The sequence below is a fragment of the Dipodomys ordii genome, unplaced genomic scaffold (assembly GCF_000151885.1).
Source record: "Dipodomys ordii isolate 6190 unplaced genomic scaffold, Dord_2.0 Scaffold120, whole genome shotgun sequence".
Lineage (NCBI taxonomy): Eukaryota > Metazoa > Chordata > Mammalia > Rodentia > Heteromyidae > Dipodomys > Dipodomys ordii.
The window spans coordinates 1,859,717-1,879,790 of NW_012267336.1; the positions used below are offsets into that span (position 1 = coordinate 1,859,717).

At 44.2% G+C, this 20,074-nt stretch overlaps 1 protein-coding gene across 1 annotated transcript in view; it reads right to left on the reverse strand.

Moving 5' to 3' along the window:
- The window catches only part of Cmtr1 (cap methyltransferase 1), a 59,467-nt gene that overhangs the window by 16,059 nt on the left and 23,334 nt on the right, over positions 1–20,074 (reverse strand). The window contains exons 6-13 of the mRNA XM_013029637.1: positions 19,145–19,216; positions 17,167–17,261; positions 16,981–17,053; positions 12,524–12,722; positions 11,817–11,935; positions 9,825–9,921; positions 9,393–9,525; positions 8,580–8,759 (exon numbers count right to left, since the gene is read on the reverse strand). Coding sequence (XP_012885091.1) covers positions 8,580–8,759; positions 9,393–9,525; positions 9,825–9,921; positions 11,817–11,935; positions 12,524–12,722; positions 16,981–17,053; positions 17,167–17,261; positions 19,145–19,216 — 968 coding nt within the window. The remainder of the gene's footprint in view (positions 1–8,579; positions 8,760–9,392; positions 9,526–9,824; positions 9,922–11,816; positions 11,936–12,523; positions 12,723–16,980; positions 17,054–17,166; positions 17,262–19,144; positions 19,217–20,074) is intronic.

Consider the following 20,074-nt stretch of genomic DNA (forward strand, 5'->3'; position numbering starts at 1 on the left):
ACCACACCAGCTGAGCAAGAAAGTCGAGAAAGAATACAAGACTTGGAGTTCAAGCCCTATAGTAGCATAAAAATTGAAGAATAAAAATTAAAAAATTGCAAGCAGCAGTAAACTACCTAAGTACAACAAAACCCAACTCAACTGCAAACCACCTGATACACCACCTGCTTTTCCGACTTCCTAAACCACACTGACATATCACAGCTGCCTTTTCTACTTGCGTCTCCACAGTTTTTCCACACACAATGTCTGGTATTTAGTAAAACATTATCAAGTACATGATGAGACAAGAAAACATGAAGCCGGATGCTGGTGGCTCACGCCTGTAATCCTAGCTACTCAGGCGGCTGAGATCTGAGGATCGCGGTTCAAAGCCAGCCCGGGCAGGAAAGTCTATGAGACTCCTATCTCCAATAAACCACTAGAAAACCAGAAGTGGCGCTGTGGCTCAAGTGGTAGAGTGCTCGCCTTGAGCTGAAGAGCGGAAGGACTGCGCCCAAGCCCAGAGTTCAAGCCCCATGACCAAAAAAAAAGAAAGAAAGAGAAAAAAAAGAAAAGAAAACATGAGCCTCTGACAGAAGAGAAACAGTCCGACAGAACAAGACTCAGAGTGGCCCATGTACTGGAATTCCCAAGGGCCTGAGTACATACCTTAAAACACCCAATGGACAGGTAGACAACAAATACAGAAACAATGGAGAAGTCCAGCAAAGATAGAGACACTCTGTTTCCAAAAGGCAAGAAAAATCCTAGAAAATGAAAACTGTATAAGAAATGATAAGTTATTCTGATGGATTTACCAGCAGACTGAACACAGTAAAGGAAATAATCAATGAACCTGAGCACAAACTAAAACATAAAGAAACAAAAAACATATGACAAGGCCCCGGGAGTTCATGCCTATAATCCTAGCTACTCAGAATGCTCAAATCTGAGGATCATGGTTCAAAGCCAGCCAGGCAGGAAAGTCTGGGAGACTATTATCTCCAATTGACCACCAGAAAACTGGAAGTGGAGCTGTGGCTCAAAGTGGTAGAGAGCTAGCCTGGAGTAAAAGAGCTCAGCAACAGTGCCCAGGCCCTGAGTTCAAGCCCCATGACTGGAAAACAAACAAACAAAAAACATAACAGACCATAATTATTGTCTGCAGGATAATAATTATTTAACATGCACATAACTTGAATCCCAGAAATAGAAGAATAGGACAAAAAAGCACTGACAACATAATGGTCATGAATGAGATCATGGAGTCATGAAGAAGATCCATTCACAAATCCAAGTCAGTGAACCACAAGCAGAATAGACATTAAGAAAACAACATGAGTGGCTGGGAAAGTGGCTCACTAGTAGAGCGTTTGCCTTGCATGCCTGAGGCCTTGGGTTCAATTCCTCAGAACCACATAAGCAAAAAGAAAAAAGCTGGAAGTGGCGCTGTGGCTCAAGTGGTAGAGTGCTAGCCTTGAGCTGAAGAGCTGAGGGACAGCAGCCAGGCCCAGAGTTCAGGCCCCCGGGCCCCCCCCCCAAAAAAAGAAAACAACATGAAAATTAACCATGAGCAACAAAACACACATGAGAACCAGGAAACTAATAATGATTAATAAGACTGGGATGTAGCTTAGTGGCAAAAGGCTTGCCTAGCAAGTGCAATGTGTCCTGGGTTCGATCCCCAGTACCAAAAAAGAAAAGACAAAAAAAAAAAAAAAAGCCAGGCGCTGGTAGCTCATGCCTGCAATCCTAGCTACTCAGGAGGCTGAGATATGAGGATTGCTGTTTGAAGCCAGCCCTGGCAGGAAAGTCCATTGAGACTAGTATCTCCAATAAACCACTCAGAAAACCATAAGTGGCACTGTGGCTCAAGTGGTAGAGTGCTAGCTTTGAGCTGAAGAGCTGAGGGACAGAGTCCAGGCCAAGTTCAAGCCCCATGACTGACAAAAACAAACAAAACAAAACAAAAAAACCTACACACACAAAAAACAAACAATAAGGATAAGTAAAGTAAGGGTAAGATGGACTTCTCATAGGAACAAAACAGAAAACATGGAATAAGGTCTTTAAAGGGGAATGCTGGCTTTTAGAGAAAAGTCAACCTCACATTTTACATCCAATGAAAACATGACTCAAAAACAAAAGGAAGCCAGGCGCCGGTGGCTCACACCCGTAATCCTAGCTACTCAGGAGGCTGAGATCTGAGGATCACGGTTCACAGCCAGCCCGGGCAGGAAAGTCCGTGAGACTCTTATCTCCAGTAAACCACTAGAAAAACGGAAGTGGCACTGTGACTCAAATGGTAGAGTGCTCGCCTTGAGCTTGAAGAGCTGAAGAACAGTGCCCAAGCCCAAAGTTCAAGCCCCACTACTGACAAAAAAAAAAAAAAATTACATCTTTAATAAACAAAAGCTGAAGAACTAAGTCTCCAGCAGACTTGTACTATAAAAGGCTAAAAAGAAAAATTCTTAGGCTTAAGGGAAGTGACTGCAAACAGAAACCTGGCTCTGAAGGAAGGAATGAGGAACACTAAAATGGTAAATATGTCAGTAGATACCAAAAACAAGGCCAGTGTGGTGGTACACACCTGTAATCCCAGCACTTGGGGAGACTGAAGCAGGACGCAGCCTTGTACATTGTGAGTTTCAGATTAGTACAGGTTATGTGACTTGTGCAAACCAACTTTTGGAGCAAAACCAAATCACTAACCAAAAGAAAAACTGATTAAATCAGATTCCATAATCAAAATATAAAGCTTGTAGGTATCCAAGTACAAGTAAAAGTATTAATAAATAGAAAAACCTGAAAGTTATAAGTAATGATTTAGTTGTAACTAATGAATGAATTTAGGCAACTTTAAAAGGATATAATGTCAACACCCAAATTCAGTCATATTCCTGTACACCAACAATGAGTAGTCCCAAAAGGAAATAAAGAAAACAATATACAATAGTATCAATAAGAACAAATAATAAGTTAAACCAAATACGTGAAGACTTGTATCCTGAGAAGTATAGGAGAGAAATTAAAGAATAAGAATAGTGGCAAATACAATCATAATACTCATTATGTGAAAATGGAACCATGAGCTGAGATAGACGGGAAGGGTGACACCGATCTAGATGCAATGTCCACATAACTCACAAGTGAAATCAAACTTTGTACAACTATTTACAGATAACAAAAACCTGAATTAAATAAATGAAAGAAATAAAAGATATATATAAAGACATAAATAAATGGAAATACCACATTCACAGATTGGAAGACTATTAAGACAGCAATACAACTCAAAATAACTCATAGATTCAATGCAGTCTCTGTTAAAATCCCAATGGCAGTTTTTGCAGAAATGCAAAACCCCATCCTAAAATTAATATGGAACTAGGTAAGTTCTGAGTACCAGTAGTCCAAGCTATTTGGTAGGCTAAGGTCAGGGAATTTGAGACAAATCTGGACAAATATTAAAAGGAGGGTGGAGCTAGGGATATAGCTGAGTAGTAGAGCACTTGCTTAGCATGGGCATAACACCCAGAAAGTACTATAATTGAAAACACACATATAAGATGTTTCAAGGGACCTCCAAGTAGTTAAAACAATCTTGGGAGGAAGTGAGGGAAGTACTAGAATTGAACTCAACATCTCCAGCCCTTTTTTTTTTTTTTGTCAGTTATGATGTCTGAACTCAGAGACTAGGCGCTGTCCCTGACCTCTTTTGCTCAAGGCTAGTGATCTACCACTTTGAGCCACAGCTCTACTTCCAGTTTTTGCGTAATTAATTGGAGATAAGAGTCTCATGGAGACTTTTTTTTCACCAAGGCTCAGATTTCAGCTTCCTGAGTAGCTAGGATTACACGAGTAAGCCACTGGTGCCTAGCTCTAACCACTTTTTATACTGGTTATTTTCACATACTTCTTTGTTCCCAGGCTGGCCTTGAATCAAAATCTCCAATCTCTGCCTCCCAAATAACTAGAATTACAGGCTTGAACCACCATACCCAGCTCAAAACAATCTTGAAAATGACAAGCAAAGTTGGAAAATTCAAACTTCCTGATTTCAAAACTTACTTTCAAAATAACAGTAATCAAAAACAGTGTGAAACCAGCATAAAAACAGATACTCCAACAGAGGAAGAATAGAGAGCCTAGAAACAAATTCTCATATATATGGGTCGAAAGATTTTTACAAGTGTAACGAGACAATTCATTGGCAAAGCACAGTCTTTTCAACAAATGGTGCTGGGGAAAATCGGGTATCTACTGCAAAAGAGTGAAGCTAGACCTTTATCTACATTGAATATAAACTTAACTCAAAATTAGACTTGGCACTGGCGGCTCACCCTTCTAATCCTAGCTACTCAGTAGACTAAGATCTGAGGACCAAGGTTTGAAGCCAGCCTGGGCAGGTTAAATCCAAGAGACTCTATCTCCAACAAAACAGCAAGAAGTTGGAAGTGGATGTGTAGCTCAAATAGCAGAGTACTAGCCTTGAGCAACTAAAGCAAGCAAGAGCTCAAGTTCCTGAGTTCAAACCCCAGTATTGGTACCAAAAAAAAAAAAAAAAAACCTCAAAATGGATCAAAGACCTCAATATATGGGCTAAAATATAAAATACTTAGAGGAAAACCGAGAGGAAATGTTTCATAACATTGGGTTTAGCAATGGTTTCCTGGATATAACAACAAATTGAGCTTCATCAGTATTAAACACTCTGTGACAAGCACACAGTAAGAAGTCAACAATAAAAAACACTTAAAAAAGTGCACAAAGGCCTTCAATAGACATTTAAAGACACACAAATGATCCACAAGCACATGAAAAAATGTTCAACTATCCCTAGCCACTAGGGAAAGGCAAATCAAAAGCACAACAAGATACCACCACTGGAGTACATCAGGATGACTGCTATCAGAACACCCAGAAGGGAAATGACGAGTGCTGGTTGGGATCTGGGAAAACTGCAGCACAGCATTCCTCAAAACAAATACCACACAACCCAGCAGCTCCCAAAGCAGGAACTCCAACAGATGCCCGCACACCAGTGCTCACAGCACTATTAGCAACACAGCTCAAAGGTGTAAACAACCCAAATGACCTTCAGCAGGTGAACAGACAGTGGTGTAAGCATACAATCAACATTATTCTGTTTAAAAAATTAAATTGTGGCTGGGCAGTGGTGGCTCACAGTATCATCCTACCTAGCTACTCAGGAAGCTGAGATCTGGGGATCACAGTTCAAGTCCCCGTGAGATTCTTTTTTTTTGGGGGGGGGGTCCGGTCGTGGGGCCCGAACTCTGGGCCTGGGAACTGTCCCTCAGCTCTTCAGCTCAAGGCTAGCGCTCTACCACTTGAGCCACAGTGCCACTTCCAGCTTTTTTCTTTTTTTTTGCTTATGTGGTGCTCACGAATCGAACCCAAGGCCTCATGCATGCAAAGCAGGCGCTCTACCACTGAGCCACCTTCCAGGCCCCGAGATTCTTATCCCCAGTTAACCACTCAAAAACTGGAAGGGGAGCTGTGGCTCAAAGTGGTAGAGAGCTAACCTTGAGTAGAAATGCTCAGGGAGGGACACTTCCCAGGCCTTGAGTTGAAGCCCAACACCACACACACAAAAAAAAAAAAAAAAGAAAGAAAGAAAGAAAAAAAGAAATTGTTATACATGTTGCAACATGATAAAACTTGAAACCGTTGTCTAGTAAGCACAAGGTCCTGAGTATTGCTAAAAATATTTTTTAAAAAGAATACATAAATTCATGGGGAAAATACTTGTAACATACAATTAGCAAAGAACTTATACCCAAAATATGTAATAATTCTTACAATTTAATAAAAATGTAGGGGCTGGGAAGATGACTCAGTGGTAGAATGCTTGCCTCGTATGCATGAGGCCTTAGGTCCGATTCCTCAATACCACATGACGCAGAAAAAGCTGAAAGTGGCGCTGTGGCTCAAGTGGTAGAGCGCTAGCCTTGAGCTGAAGAGCTGAGGGACAGTGCCCAGGCCCAGGGTTCAAGCCCCATGACCAACAACAACAAAAAAGTAAACAAAAATTTTTAAAGACTTGAAGAGGGACTGAAGCTACTAGTCAGTTTTCTAGCATGCTTGAGACCCTAGTTTCAATTCTAAGAACTACAAGAGGAAAAAAGAAAAGAAAAAGGAAAGAGAGGGGGGGAGGAAAAGTGAAGAAAGGAGGGAGGAAGGGAAGAAAATAAGAGACATTATAAAAGGAGATATATAAAAACACATTTAAAAAGAGTTCAACATCAGTAGTCACTACAGAAATACAAATTAAAACCACAATGATCTAACACTCCACCCTACTAGAATGCCTAAAATAACAAGACAGCACCAAATGCTGAGATGGATGTGCACCTTCAGACTTTGCTGGAGAGAAGATAAAATGGCACAACCACATTTGAATGACAGTTTAAGTTAAACTTAAATGTATTCTATGACTCAGAATTTCCACTCTTGATATTTATTCAGGAGAAATGAAAACATTTGTCCTCCAAAGCCTTGTACAGGGTGTCCATAGCACATTCACAGTGGTCCCAAGCTGGAAATACCTTAAGTAGTCATCAACAGAGAAATAAACCATGTAATCTCCTCAGATTGAATGCTACTCAGCAGTAAAAAGGAACAAATTAGTATCAATAAACCTAAAAAATATTATGGTTAATATAAATTATAAAAATAATATGGCGAGCTGGGCGTGGTGGCTCACACCTGTAATCCTACCTACTCAGGAGGCTGAGATCTAAGGATCGAGGTTCAAAGCCAGCCTGGGCAGGAAAGTCCATGAGACTCTTATCTCCAATAAGCCACTCGAAAACCGGAAATGGCGCTGTGGCTCAAGTGGTAGAGCGCTCGCCATGAGCTGAAGAACTGAGAGATAGTGCCCAGGCCCAGATTTCAAGCCCCATGACTGACAAAAAAAATTTTTTTTAAGTGCATAGTCTATGGCTCCATTTACACAAAGTTCTAGAAAGGTAAACCTAACCTGAAGTAGTCAGTCTGAAGAGAGAAAAGTGGTTACTTTGGGGTCAGCTTGTTGGAGTTACTATCATAAGGGGTGGGTAGTCTACACGTATGTTATCTGTCAAACCTGTCTGAAGTGCACACCTTTCCATTAGCATACATTAGTTGTACAAGGAGTCTGTTCACTGTGTTCACTGTACATGTATGAAGTGTATATACTTTTAAAATGGGCATACATTAATCATGCAATGGGGCTTCATACATGCATATGTTCTTTGTTCAAATTTATCCCCTCCATTACTCTTTCTTACCACCCCCTCTCTACTTTTCAAAATAATCTTAAGGGCTTTGAAGTATACATTTAAGATCTGTATTTCAAGCCAGGCTCTGGTGGCTCACGCTTGTAATCCTAGCTACTCAGGAGGCTGAGATCTGAGGATCACAGTTCAAAGCCAGCCCGGGCAGGAGAGACCATGAGACTCCTATCTCCAATAAACCACCAGAAAACCGGAAGTGGCGCTGTAGCTCAAGTGGCAGAGCACTCGCCTTGAGCTGAAGAGCTGAGGGACAGCGCCCAAGCCCAGAGTTCAAGCCCCACGACTGACAAAAAAAAAAAAAAGATCTATATTTCACTTACAAAATTATATCAGGTTGTTGTTTTGTTTTTTAAGAAAGAGAAGTGGTTAGTTAAAGGTGGTTTTAACATGCTTCCAGGGCTGGGAAGGTGGTTCGTTGTAGAGTGCTTGTCTTGCACGCATGAGGCCCTGGGTTCGATTCCTCAGCACCACATAAGCAAAAAGAAAAAAGCCAGAAGTGACGCTGTGGCTCAAGTGGTAGAGCGCTAGCCTTGAGCTGAGGGACAGCGCCCAGGCCCAGAGTTCAGGCCCCACGACCAGACCCCCCCCCCAAAAAAAGCATCATGAATGTGCCCGGCCTACTTACAGCACAGCGTTACAATCCAGTTGGGACTGCTCACATGGCAGTACTGGAAGGTTAAAGCACCGTGTGATGCAGGAGACAAAGACTTCCTGCCTTCTATGGGTCCTCAGGGCCACATATCCTGTAGGGTACTCAATAGGGCCTTTCTAACACCTGTTTGGCTCCTAGAGAGTACTTTCTACCAAACCACTGCAACAGTACAACCTGCAAACCTACCTCAAAACTTTTTTCTAAGGCCTGTCCGCTAAATGCACGAATCCAACTATCACAACTTTAAATTATTACTACTAACAGGGTTATGGGAGAAAATTAAAAGTAAAGTCAGCAGCCATATCACCCATGAACTGGCCAAAGTTTTGGCATTTCGAAAGCATGCTCTGCACTTGCCTTCCATCTGCCTCCTGCCAGTAGGCAGGGAACTTTACAAGCGACCACCAAACAGCACAGGCTGATCTTTTTCCACTATGACATTCAGGCTCCTGTGGCCAGGCTATAGAAACCAGGCATCCATCTTGACACCTTTGGGACAGGACATGGCATCAGACAAGGCAACCAAAGTTCTAGGGTACCCCGGAACTAGCAAAGCGAGCCCATACAATGAAGAGGCACCAAGTCCTTCGTTCTCCAGTGTTCCTTAGTTCTCCAGGGACACCAGCACAAACAGCTGATTGGCTTACCTCTCATTCGACCGTATCATGTAGTCAGTAAATTCATGGTCTCTCTTGATCACCATTAAGGGGACCACAAGGTTGACATCGGAGTCGGTGTTCCGCAGCTGGTTGAGTTTAATATTCACTGAGAAGAGGTATTCTCGCACATCATCTATGCCCACTTTCAGGCCTTTGCACACCACATACCTGGCAGGAGACATTCCATTACTGCCTGGAGCAATGCCTCATCCCCACACATCCTTTCCCCTCCAGCCACCACAGAGTCACAAAGCTGAATAGCTTTTTGATCTTAAGTCTATTCTCTGTTGCAAACATTCACCTTTAACCCCTCCCTTTCACACAAGGTGAGAGGGATGTTTCCCAAGTGCCCTGTACTAGATGGGCAGAAGTCTTTAAATTACAGCCCTAAAAGACTACTCTCCAAGAATATGTGAAGAAATCTGTGGTTTTAACAAGCCATCAGGCAATTCTGACTGGAAATTTCCCACTTGGGCTGCCAGCAGGGCCTGGGAATGGCAGCCCTCTTGTCTGTCCCTAGCCCATGCTCCTCCAAGTGTCCCTGTTAGTGGTCATCTTTCCTGGACCAAGCTGAGAACTCCCACATAAGTATGGAGAATAAGGCTTAGCAGGAAGGAGGCAGAGACTGAACTAGTACAGCTCATGACCAGTTAGCTAGAAGAATGCTGGTTTCTAGGAGCTCTAATCATGACTCTAAAGTTTTTAACATAGCTTGGAGGTCATGTCAGTATGCAGCCCACTAGGATTTGCTGTTCTGATGGTTAGCCATGGCATCCAGCTACAGAGCAAGGAAGGCCTCACCGTTCTGAGTTGGCAGGACGGCTTGTAATGGGCTTGAAGAGACATACTCGTTCAAAGCAGCAGTAGAGCAGGTAGACAAGCCCCACACTAAATGGTGTGAAGAGGTCAAACGTTTTACAGATGAAGTGGCCTCCTAGATTAGAGAGAAAACAACCACAGTAGTCAGTGGAGCCACTCTAGGGGGTGGGGGAGGTGGTGCCCAGGGGCAATAAGAATGATTAAGACAAGGGACCACACCTGGGTTCATTGGGTCAGAAACAGGTGATGGGAGAATCACCCTTCAAAGGACTTGGGGAAATTCCTCACTTACTCACCTGTCCCCTGACGCAAGGTTTGGTTTTACTAAAACTTCCCACCTGACCCCTGTACACTCACTTGTCCCCCAGGGCCTTTAGTGGGTGTGGGATGAGGGGACAGTTGAGGAAGTGTCACCTGTACGGACAACAGACAGCGCCATGAGGAACTGACACAGCAGCAGCTGCTTGCTGAGGATTTCCTGCAAGTTCTCCTGCTCCTCCACAGAGAAACCCTGAAACAAGAGCACGGGGATTGGGGTGGGACAGAAAAATCAGGACGGACACAGCACCCTACCATCTCCATCAACTGCTCAGGAAATGCTTGCCCTGACGCCACCATCTTCTTCTGGTCGGAGTGACAGGCGGCACAGAGGCGAGGGCCTGGCTGACGGCTGGACCTCGGCTGCTTCCTGCTCTGTCACTCCGACCCCTCAGAGGGACAGGACCAAGGCCGCTTTCTCAAGGAGATGGTCCAAAACATCGTAAACGTACATGGGAATCAAGGCAGAACACGAACTGAAGTACCACCTAGTCATGAGCCAACCACAAATAGAAAACAGAACTGCCCGGAATGCCTGACACTAGCAAGACACAGTGTCCAGAAGACTGGTTGGGCTGTGACTAGTAAACAGAGAGAGGTTAACATTCTGATAGTCACAGTAATATCTCTCTCCTCTCTTCCCCACACTTCCCTTTCCCCATTCCTTCTCCTCTCCTCCTTTGCCCTGCCCTCCTCCTTCTCCTTCTCTGTCTTGTTCTTGCTCTCTCACTCTCCACCAAGGATTATTTCCCTACTATCCCCTACCCTGTCCTAAAGCCATCTAACCTAGTCCATGGGAATATCTGCTCAAAGAACAAGTACTGCTCTTCCTAGAGGGTGTCTATCTTTGTTGTGCTATGGCAGGGAACAGGCAGTTGAGAGTCAAGCTATGTAGGAAAAAAAAAAAGCCAGGAGATGGGGAGGAAAAGGAGAGTTATTTAATAGGTACACTTTCAGTTTTGCAAAATTTAAAGTTCTGGAAATCTGTTGCACAACAGTGTGAATATACTTAGCACTACCGGACCATATACTTAATAGTTTTGAAGATAAATATTTTGTTCTGTATTTCTTAAAATTAAAAGAAAGTTTTAAAAAAATTAAAAAGGAAGCTGGCCCCAAAAAGACTATGTCTCCCTCTCAGTCTTAAAAAAGCAATAGCTACACAACGCAGAATCAAAAATGTTGCAGGGCTGGGAATGCATGAAGTCCTGGGTTCCATTACTCAGTACCACATACACAGAAAAAGCCAGAAGTGGTGCTAGGCTCAAGTGGTAGAGTGCTAGCCTTGAGCAAAAGAAGCTCAGGGACAGCGCCCAGCCCCTGAGTTCAAGCTCCAGGACTGGCAACAAAAAAATGTTTAGCAGTGTTTCTCAGAAATACACATTTATTCATATATTTTTTATTAAAAAAAAAAAAAGCCCAGGTCTGGGCTCCCACTGCCAGTCCATTGCAGTGGCTGCCTCAGGGGTAGCAGACCCCACACCTGTCCAGTAGGGGCATCCTCGCCCCCCTTCCCATGCCACACCTGTCCAGTAGGGGCATCCTCACCCCCTTCCCATGCCATGCCTGTCCTGCTGTCCTGTCCCGCTGTTCTCTGTGGTGCACCAAGCTCTAGGGAGTCAGAGTGTGTTGAGACCCCTGACACCTTGCCTTCCTCCTTCTCAGAGGCCATGCAATGAGCTCCCAAGGCTCTTCTCTAATCATATGGCCCAGGGGCAAGGACACACAATCTGTCCTTCTGCCAGAGTTCAGACATAGCTCATTCCTGGGAGGACCGCCTGCAATACAAGACCAGCAGGTGAGAACTGCTGGATGAAGCTGGAGCAAACTCCTTCAGTGGCTCAAGCAGCTGCTTAAGGACCAAACCAAACCCAAACTTCTAAATCTGGAGTGGAGAGCCTTTTTCTCACCCAAGGGTCATTTGGATATTTATAATATCATTTGCTGGCCACAAGTAGCCAATGAGAAGCCCCAGCAGGCGCAAAATAATTTCATAGGTGTCATATGGCCTGTGGGCTGGACATTGCCCACTCCTGCTCTAAATTAACAAATCCCTAAAGTATCACTGTATGGAGAGAGTTCACCTACCCCGTCAGCCATCAGGAAGTGGACTCCCTTTCGATCTGTGTTATCCAGGACAAAATTCCGAAATGCGGTGATATTCTCCGGACGGGTGATATCTCCATCTCCATCAATCCCACCCTCACCTGGCAGGACATAGATTCCTTGTGAGTTCACCCACCCTAAACACACCAGGAGCTAGAACATGAGCCTTCTCAGACAGTGGATGCAGATACCCAGAAAGTCTGGGAGAGGGAGAGGGGGCAGGGCTCAGATTTGCTGCCAAATCACAACAATCAAGTCAGAGCAGACAGAGCAGAGGAACCGCTGGCCTGCTGAGCTGTCTGCTACCCAGTGCATTCCACGCCCCTCACGCAGGGCTGGAGATGGGCATGTGGTTGCTATTTGTTAATAACCCTGCCAGTTCTCAGCCAGAGATCAGCCAGTTTCATTATCTGCTGTCACCACATGAGAAGAGTGCTCCTGTAAGGAGGAATTAATATGGCTTTGATGAGAGTTTGGCTAGTGGAGTGTTTAACCTGAATTCTGCAGTCCTGTTATAAAATGGGGCAGTCCAGAGAGAACTAAGACCCTCACAGCAGAGACTGTGAACCCCAGGCTAAGAAACCTAGGGAGAAACACAAAGCACGTGGGTAACAGGTGCCATGGGTAAGCTGGGTAACTTCTTTTGTCCTGTGCTGTCCCTTGTACCTCTGCCTGTTCAGAGCTCCTACCGTAATAGGGCTCGAAGAGCTCACTGGAAGCTGAGTAGAAGTCCTCCAGCTTGAAGTCATTTGGCCCCTTCAGAGTCATTCCGAAGCCCTTCGCATGCCACTTCTTCCTCCACAGCACATACTCTGAGAAGCCTCCCGGGCCTGCGCAGACATCAGCAAAGTAGAGAAGCTCAGGCTCCCGGTCCTTCACTAGTTGCTTCTGTAACGGAAACAGCAGAAACAGAGATGAGGAGAGAGATAGGGAAGGAGAAAGGGGGTGGGGTGGGGGGAACTAAGCCTTCTCTTGCCAAGGCCATAACACCTAAGATGCCTATCTTCTGTGAGCATCGCCCTCTGCAGTCTCCTAAGCAAACCCTTAACCCCAAGTCCTTCATATAACTAGGCCTAGCTCAGATGCTTAATAAAAACATCTCCTACAACCAGGAGCTAGAGGCATGAGGATCTAAGTTCAAAGCCAGCCTGCCAGACAAATCTTTGGGATTCTTGTCTCCAACTAGTCACCAAAAAGCTGGAACTGGAGAAGTGGCTCAAGTGGTAGAGAACTAGCACAGGTGGGGGGTGGGGGTGGCCGGAGGGCAGCAAAATAAGAGCTCAAGGACAAGTTTCGGTACCAGTACCAAGACAAAAACAGATAAACAGGGGGAACAAATGCAGCAGTGGTGCTCTCTAGATAATATGTAGAAAATGAAATATATAATTTGTGGGTGGGGATAGGAGGGGAAAACTGGGAGAAAAAAAAAAACTGGGAAGAAAGTAACACTATCCAGAAAGAAATGTACTAATTACCTGACTTATGTAACTGTAACCCCTCTGGCATATCATCTTTATAACAATTTAAAAACTTAAAAATGAGACAGATGCTGGTGGCTCACACCTGTAATTCTAGTTACTCAGGAGGCTGAGATCTGAGGATTGCAGTTCCAAGCTAGCCTAATAAGGAAAGTCCCCATGAGACTCTTATCTCCAATGAACCACTCAAAAACCACAAGTGGAGTTGTGGCTCAAAGTTGGTAGGGCACTACCCTTGAGCAAAAGAGCTCAGGGACAGCTCCCACGCCCTGAGTTCAAATCCCATGACAGACCAAAAATAAAAATAAAAAACAAAAAACTCATCTCCTTCAGGTATCCAAGTGGCATTTTTATTTCTCAGGGTCTTTTCCTCACCATATTTTGCTTTTCATGAATACTTCCAAGAAGAGTAGGTGCTGCATGCCCTCATTATAGGTAGGGGAAAAGAGGTACTAAGACATAAGCACCCTGTCCACAGCCAGCCTGCAACAAAGCTAAACCAGAATGCAGGCACTCTGACTCCGCCCTTCCTGTTCAACCGAAGTCTGGGGGCTCTAACATCAGCCATTCTGGCTTTCTCCTTAGCTCTCTCAACTATTGTTTCCAATTAACTTATTTTAGAGTAATTTCTGATCTACAGAAAAGTACCAAGATAGATTATCTGCACCCTTCACCAAGTTGCCACTTTTGTCAACATCTCACATCACCATGATACGTTTGTCAAAACTAAAAAACCAGCACTGGTACATTACTGTTAAAATTCCAACTTCATTCAGATCTCACTAGCATCCTTTTTCCATTCCAGAATCTGATCCAAGGCCCCACATCACCTGGGATCTCCCTGTCCTCCCCTGCACTGGTCTACACCACAGGCTGTACTCTCTATAACAAATGCTACAGCTGCTCTGACCTACTCTTGAACCCAGACGATGAACTCCACTGATATATCACGAAAGCCAGACCATCTGCACTGGGACAACAGAGTAAGCTCCAGGAGCGAATGACCACAGAGGATGAAGATGCCCAGGGACCCTTGCCTTCCTTCTCCAGAGGGTTGCTATGACTGACAGCTTGTCCAGAATTCTGCAACTGCTAGATAAAGATCAAGAAGCTTCAAGTTACAAGAAAGAGACATATAACATGCTCAAAACCAGTCACTTCTAGGTGACAAGGAGCTTGCCTCTGATGACAGCTATCCAATTTTATCAAAACAGCAACTGTGGCTAAAAATAACTTAATCATCCCCTGACAAGCCCACTCCAGGTATGCTGGGGTATATCGGTTCTTTCCCAGCTTCCTTACTACTCTGCCCCAATAGTCTTTGTTCCTGATCCACTAATTATTCCTATTTTTGGATTATATTCATCTGTGCACGCGCGCACACACACATGCACACACAGACCTCATGGCATTTCATCATAGTGGCGAGGAAACGGGTCACAAATTCAAGCCCTACACACACTGCAAAGAACAATGTTCTTGGCCCTGGAAAGGCTTGGGCCATGGCTCTAGATTAGTCTGGAAGGGCAGTGACTGAATGAGAGCTTCTCATCTCTTCTACCAACCTCTAAATTCTGCATGATTTCAAAATGAGGGCCTTCACGAGTCTAGGAGTCTGTTCATAGAAGACAGCCAGGGTTCTTGGTTGTCACTGACTGTGCAAGTCAAAGACAGGCACAAAATTTAAGTCAGCAAGCTTAAGCTCCCTGAAAGGGATTTACTTCTCAAGGCTGTTGGAGGATTAAATAAAGTATCCTATCACAAAGGTCTTTCTAAACCATAAAATATACGCAAATGTAAGATGATATTATATTTGACTAGATCCACTTCCCTGGGGTTCAAACTCTTGTCCTCTCCATATCTTCCTCCGCCAAGTGTAGTATTCCACACAGAGTACACTGTACATGCTGCCTAATTTTCCCTAAGACAGGACTGAAACAAAAGGCTATACTTTTTGTCCTCTGTTACACTTCAATGTTTTCTCACTAAGCAACATCCCTGGACACACAAATCTCTCACATAATGTGACAGTTTATAATGTTTCCATATACCCCAAGGAGATAAATTCTCTTCTTTCTCTTGTTGCTTCCAATTTCACTCTTGTCCTCTCTAGATCCTTGTCTCCTTTTCACAATAGTCTATAGCACCAGAGGCCTAGTTTACTTACACACACACACAAACACACACACACACACACACACACACACACACACACACCTCTACAATACTCCAAACCTCAAGTTCTCTCTAAGTCTATAATTTGCCTGATCTAAGAGTCCCAAGACCCTAGCAAGCCTGAATGGTGCCTGGGCCTCTGGGCACTCCTACCTCTGCTGGGAGTCTGCTGTGGTGTCTCTGTCTGCTAGCCTGAAAAAAAAAAAATCACACCAAGCCGAGCCTACTGGGCTTGGCTGTCACTCTGGTCCTCAGGGGAAAATGGAGGTGAAGAGAAAGAAGAAAACACCAGGGATTCAAGAGAAATCACTTTTTATAGTGGGAGTGCAGAGAAGCATCTCTGAAAGGGCAATTCTCCATGGCCACTAGCAATCAATTCAGGTCAAGAGGCTGCCTGAAGGAGAAGGCAGCATTATAAACCCAGCTGCTTTTTCCTACATAACTACCCTCTCCCCCTGACACCTGAATGGTACAGTCCTGGTGTCTACTTCATTTTCATGACAGCCAAAGACAATAACCAGATACCAGCCGCTGGAGGCGTTTACATTCAAAAGCTCAAAATGACATCGAGACTTCCCATCAGCTTAACAGAGCTCCTCTCCAGGCAGGGGTCTAAAGGAAATCATTGGGAGCTCAGAAAATTAAATCAACATTATATCAACCTAATTTTCTCAAGATGCTAATTCCAAGATCCCTTTTATGCTGCCTGCTGGTCCTAGAAAATGGGGAGAGCACCCTAGGAGATAAAAATGAGTAAAGGCTAGAGGGGCCTCCATGCCAGTGCTGTCAGCATGGAACAAGTTGCTAGGCAGAGGGAGATGACACATTGAGAAACTTGGAAATAAGTTTCTTCAGCCGGTAGGTAACTGGAGGTTCTGGTGGAACGAAGGTGAGTAAAGCAGAAACAGGTTCGGGAAAAAGCTGGCTCTGGCCTGCCATTGTCAAAGAAAAACTAACTTTCTAGAACTAGGTAAAATGCTCTGAAACTCTAAAGGCAACTCTAGAGTGAAGTCTCCATTTTTGCTTACTCTGTCATTACTAGGTGTCCGTGTTCAGAGAAATGAAATACAGCAGAACAGAAAATCATCTTAACACAGAAGGGGTGACACTGACCAAGATTCACTGTACTTATGAACTGATTTGTTGAACTGAAACTTCTTTTATAACTACTAAAAGATAATAATAATAGTAGTAATAACAATAATATAAAGAGAATCATCTTTCTCTATGACTTCTTGAGACAGACCAAAAACTAATCATAATCCTGCGCAAAGCTTGTTCAGAGGGGTAGAGAGGGAACGTGGCCCCACTAAAATGAACAGATCTTAGCGCATTTCTAGAGCCTTCTGCAAGCCAGAATACTCCTGGGACCATGGGAAGCACTGAGGGACTCTATCAGGGGAGCACAGAGCAGAAGAAATACTCTCACAGTGAACAAATTGCAATTTCTGAGCTGGTGAAGCTTAAGTCTACTCAGCACCACAAATTCTCACCCCATAAGAGTCCCGAGGATTTGTAAACATGCGATCGAACACAAAATCCATGTTAGCCATCTTCATCGCTGCCCTGAAACACAGCAAGATAGAAAAGTGTGATTCAGTTCTAGGTGTAAAGAAAGCTGAGGATCAAAGGAAAGGCAGAGCAGTGCATGCTGGGAGGGAAGGGAACGATTGGCAAACCTGTTGAGGAAGAAGACTCCTCGGATCATCTCATAGGGATTGGCCCTGGTCCGAGCTCGTCGCATCTCCTCTCCATCCAGGATGTCAAACACACTCTGCCCAAAGAGAAACAAAATTCTCCAGGTAAGTGCTATCCCTATCCCTGTCCTGAGATAGGACAGGGGTATCAAGATACACAGCCCTCCAAGAAGTCATGCTCCTGCTCATCTCAGCTTCGAAGGGACCAATGGTGTTACCCTAGATAAGGTGCTCAGTCACTGTAACCCTCCACCACAAAACAAAGTAGAGCAGGTGCCTGCCATGCAGTAAGAGACTTAAAACATAGCACATCTCACTGCACACAGAACCACCTTTCTGACAATGCTAATCTTGTAGCAATGATTTCCCCACACCAGCAGCAACTTTCCAGTGTATGCAGTCTGACATCCTTGACCTTGGCTCAGATACAGAGAAGGAAACACACCAAGAACAGAATTTCAAGTGTATCCACACATACACAGTGAGACCCTTCTGCCCTGTAATTTCCTTCTCCAACTTCCTTACTTAACCTGGGATCCAGTCACCTTATAGTCTCAACTCTAACAAAAATAACCACTGTGAGACTTTCGTGAAGCCTTCATTCTTCCCCAACCCATCTCCTCCTCAATTTCCCTGGTTCATTCTATCCTCGGAATGTGTTTCACAATTAACAATCAAGCCAGAAAAATGTCAATGGGACACCAACATTTATCCAGCTACTATACATCCTCTATTTCCCTTAACTCTCACAAGCATCCGGAGAAGTATTTTCTCCCATTTTATAGATACAGAAACAAGCGCCAAGACTCTGAAGCAAATGGCCCCAAGTTGTGCGTACACACACGCATGCATGCACATGCACATGAACACACACACACACACACACACACACACAAAAGAAAAACATTGTAAAATCAGTGTTTGAATTCAGGTTTATCTGATGCTAAATAATGACTCAAAGTATTTGGCTATACCGGGCACTTGAGGAATTACAGTGAATTTATCCACTGAGATAAAGCAAATCCTTTCCTGCTACTGAATCCTGCTAACAGCACAACACTAAAAGACTACACAGGTAAGGAGATGGCATAAGGATGTTCTTCAACAGGGGATTGGAAGGCAGGGAAGAGAAATCAAGAGAGAAAGAAGAGTCTTTTTGAGCAAAATATAATGTATCCACGTTTGAAATACCATAGTAAAATCCCTTGGTGTGATTAATACACAATGACAAAAAAAAAAAAGACATTTAAAGCTGGACATTGGTGGCTCACACATGTAATCCTAGCTACCCAGAAGGTGATATCTGAGGATAGTGGTTCAAAGCCAGCCCAGGCAGAAAAGTCCACGAGACTCTTATCTCCAGTAAGCCACTCAGTAAAAGCCAAAAGTGGCACTGTCACTCAAGTGGTAGAACACTACCCTTGAGCACAAAGAGGCTCAGAGACAGTGCCCAGGTCCTGAGTTCAAGCCCTAGGACCATCAAAAGAAAAAGACATTTAAGTAAAATAGGCTCATATGTAGGGTTTAACAGTGAGAGGTAGGAAGCCAAAAAAAAAAAAAAAGGGGGGGGTGAATGAGGATGAATATGACCCACGTAATTTATTTGCATATACGAAAATAGAACAATGAAGCTCTCTGAAATTGGTTTAAGAAGAGGGAGTGGGCAGAGGAGAGTGATGGAGGGATAAGTACATTTTGCTCGTATGTGTGGAAGTGCACGGGAACCTCCCTTGCACGACTAGTGTGGGATGATCATGTCATTACAAGGCCAGACAATCATGAGGGAAAAGTAACCACACAACCTCAAAGACACATTCCAACTTACATTCCTGAATTAAAAAAACAAAAACCAAAAAACTCAATCTCAGCCTCATCACACTGACTCCAAAGTAGTGTTGGGAAAGCCGAGCTAAGTATCCCCCATGAAGGTTTTACCTCTGGTTCCAGCCACAGGCCTCACCTTACACTGTAGCACACTGTGAAGCAGCTCTTCTCCACAAAACTCTGTTTCATCTTCAATAACCATCTTTCTCTACAGGGGAAGAAAAACAAACAATGTCCAAGTGTGACAGTGTATAGGGTCAGGGTGAATGGACGAATCAGGGTTGGGAGTGAGCAGAGCAAGAAGAGGCTGGAGTCCCTGCCAAGAAACATCAATCCCTGAAGGGCAGGAAAGAGACAATTCTAAATCCCTCTGGCTGTACTCCAGATGGCTTCAAGATGAAGCAGGCCCCTGGGAGCTCTGAGTAGAGCACCATATGGAAACAAGACACACGAATGCTGAGCCTGGGAAAAGCAAACAGGAAGGAGACTTGCAAACTGTCTGCCCTGAAAGGAAGGCAGGATGGGGTTGCCCAAATGACATAAGCAGGTCCTTCAGCTAGGAAGCCTCTCACTCAGAGGAGGACAAATGCTCGATACCAGGATTCAAAGGGCCTTGTGGAATGTCAGATCCAGCCCTACACCCAGGGTGACTACCTCCACTACCTGTGAACCAATGATGGTCAGCTGGGCTCTCAGGCTTGAGTTTTTTTTTAATTTGTTTGGTTTTTTTTTTTTGGGGGGGGGCTTGAACTCAAGGCCAGGACACTTGCTCTCCTTTAACTTTTTCACTCAAGTTAGCACTTACCACTTGAGCCATGCTTCTACTTCCAGCTTTTTGATGGTTAATTAGAGATAAGGAGTCTCACAGACTTTTCTGCCTAGGCTGGCTTTGAACTGCCATCCTCAGATCTCAGCCTCCTGAGTAACTAGGATTACAGATGTAAGCCACCAGCTTGGTCTAAGGTTTTAAACTCTTCAGAATCATTAACTCTGCTGGAGGGATGCAGCTCAGTGTCAGAGTGCTTAACTAACATGAGTTCCATTATTAGCATTGGAAAACAAAAGC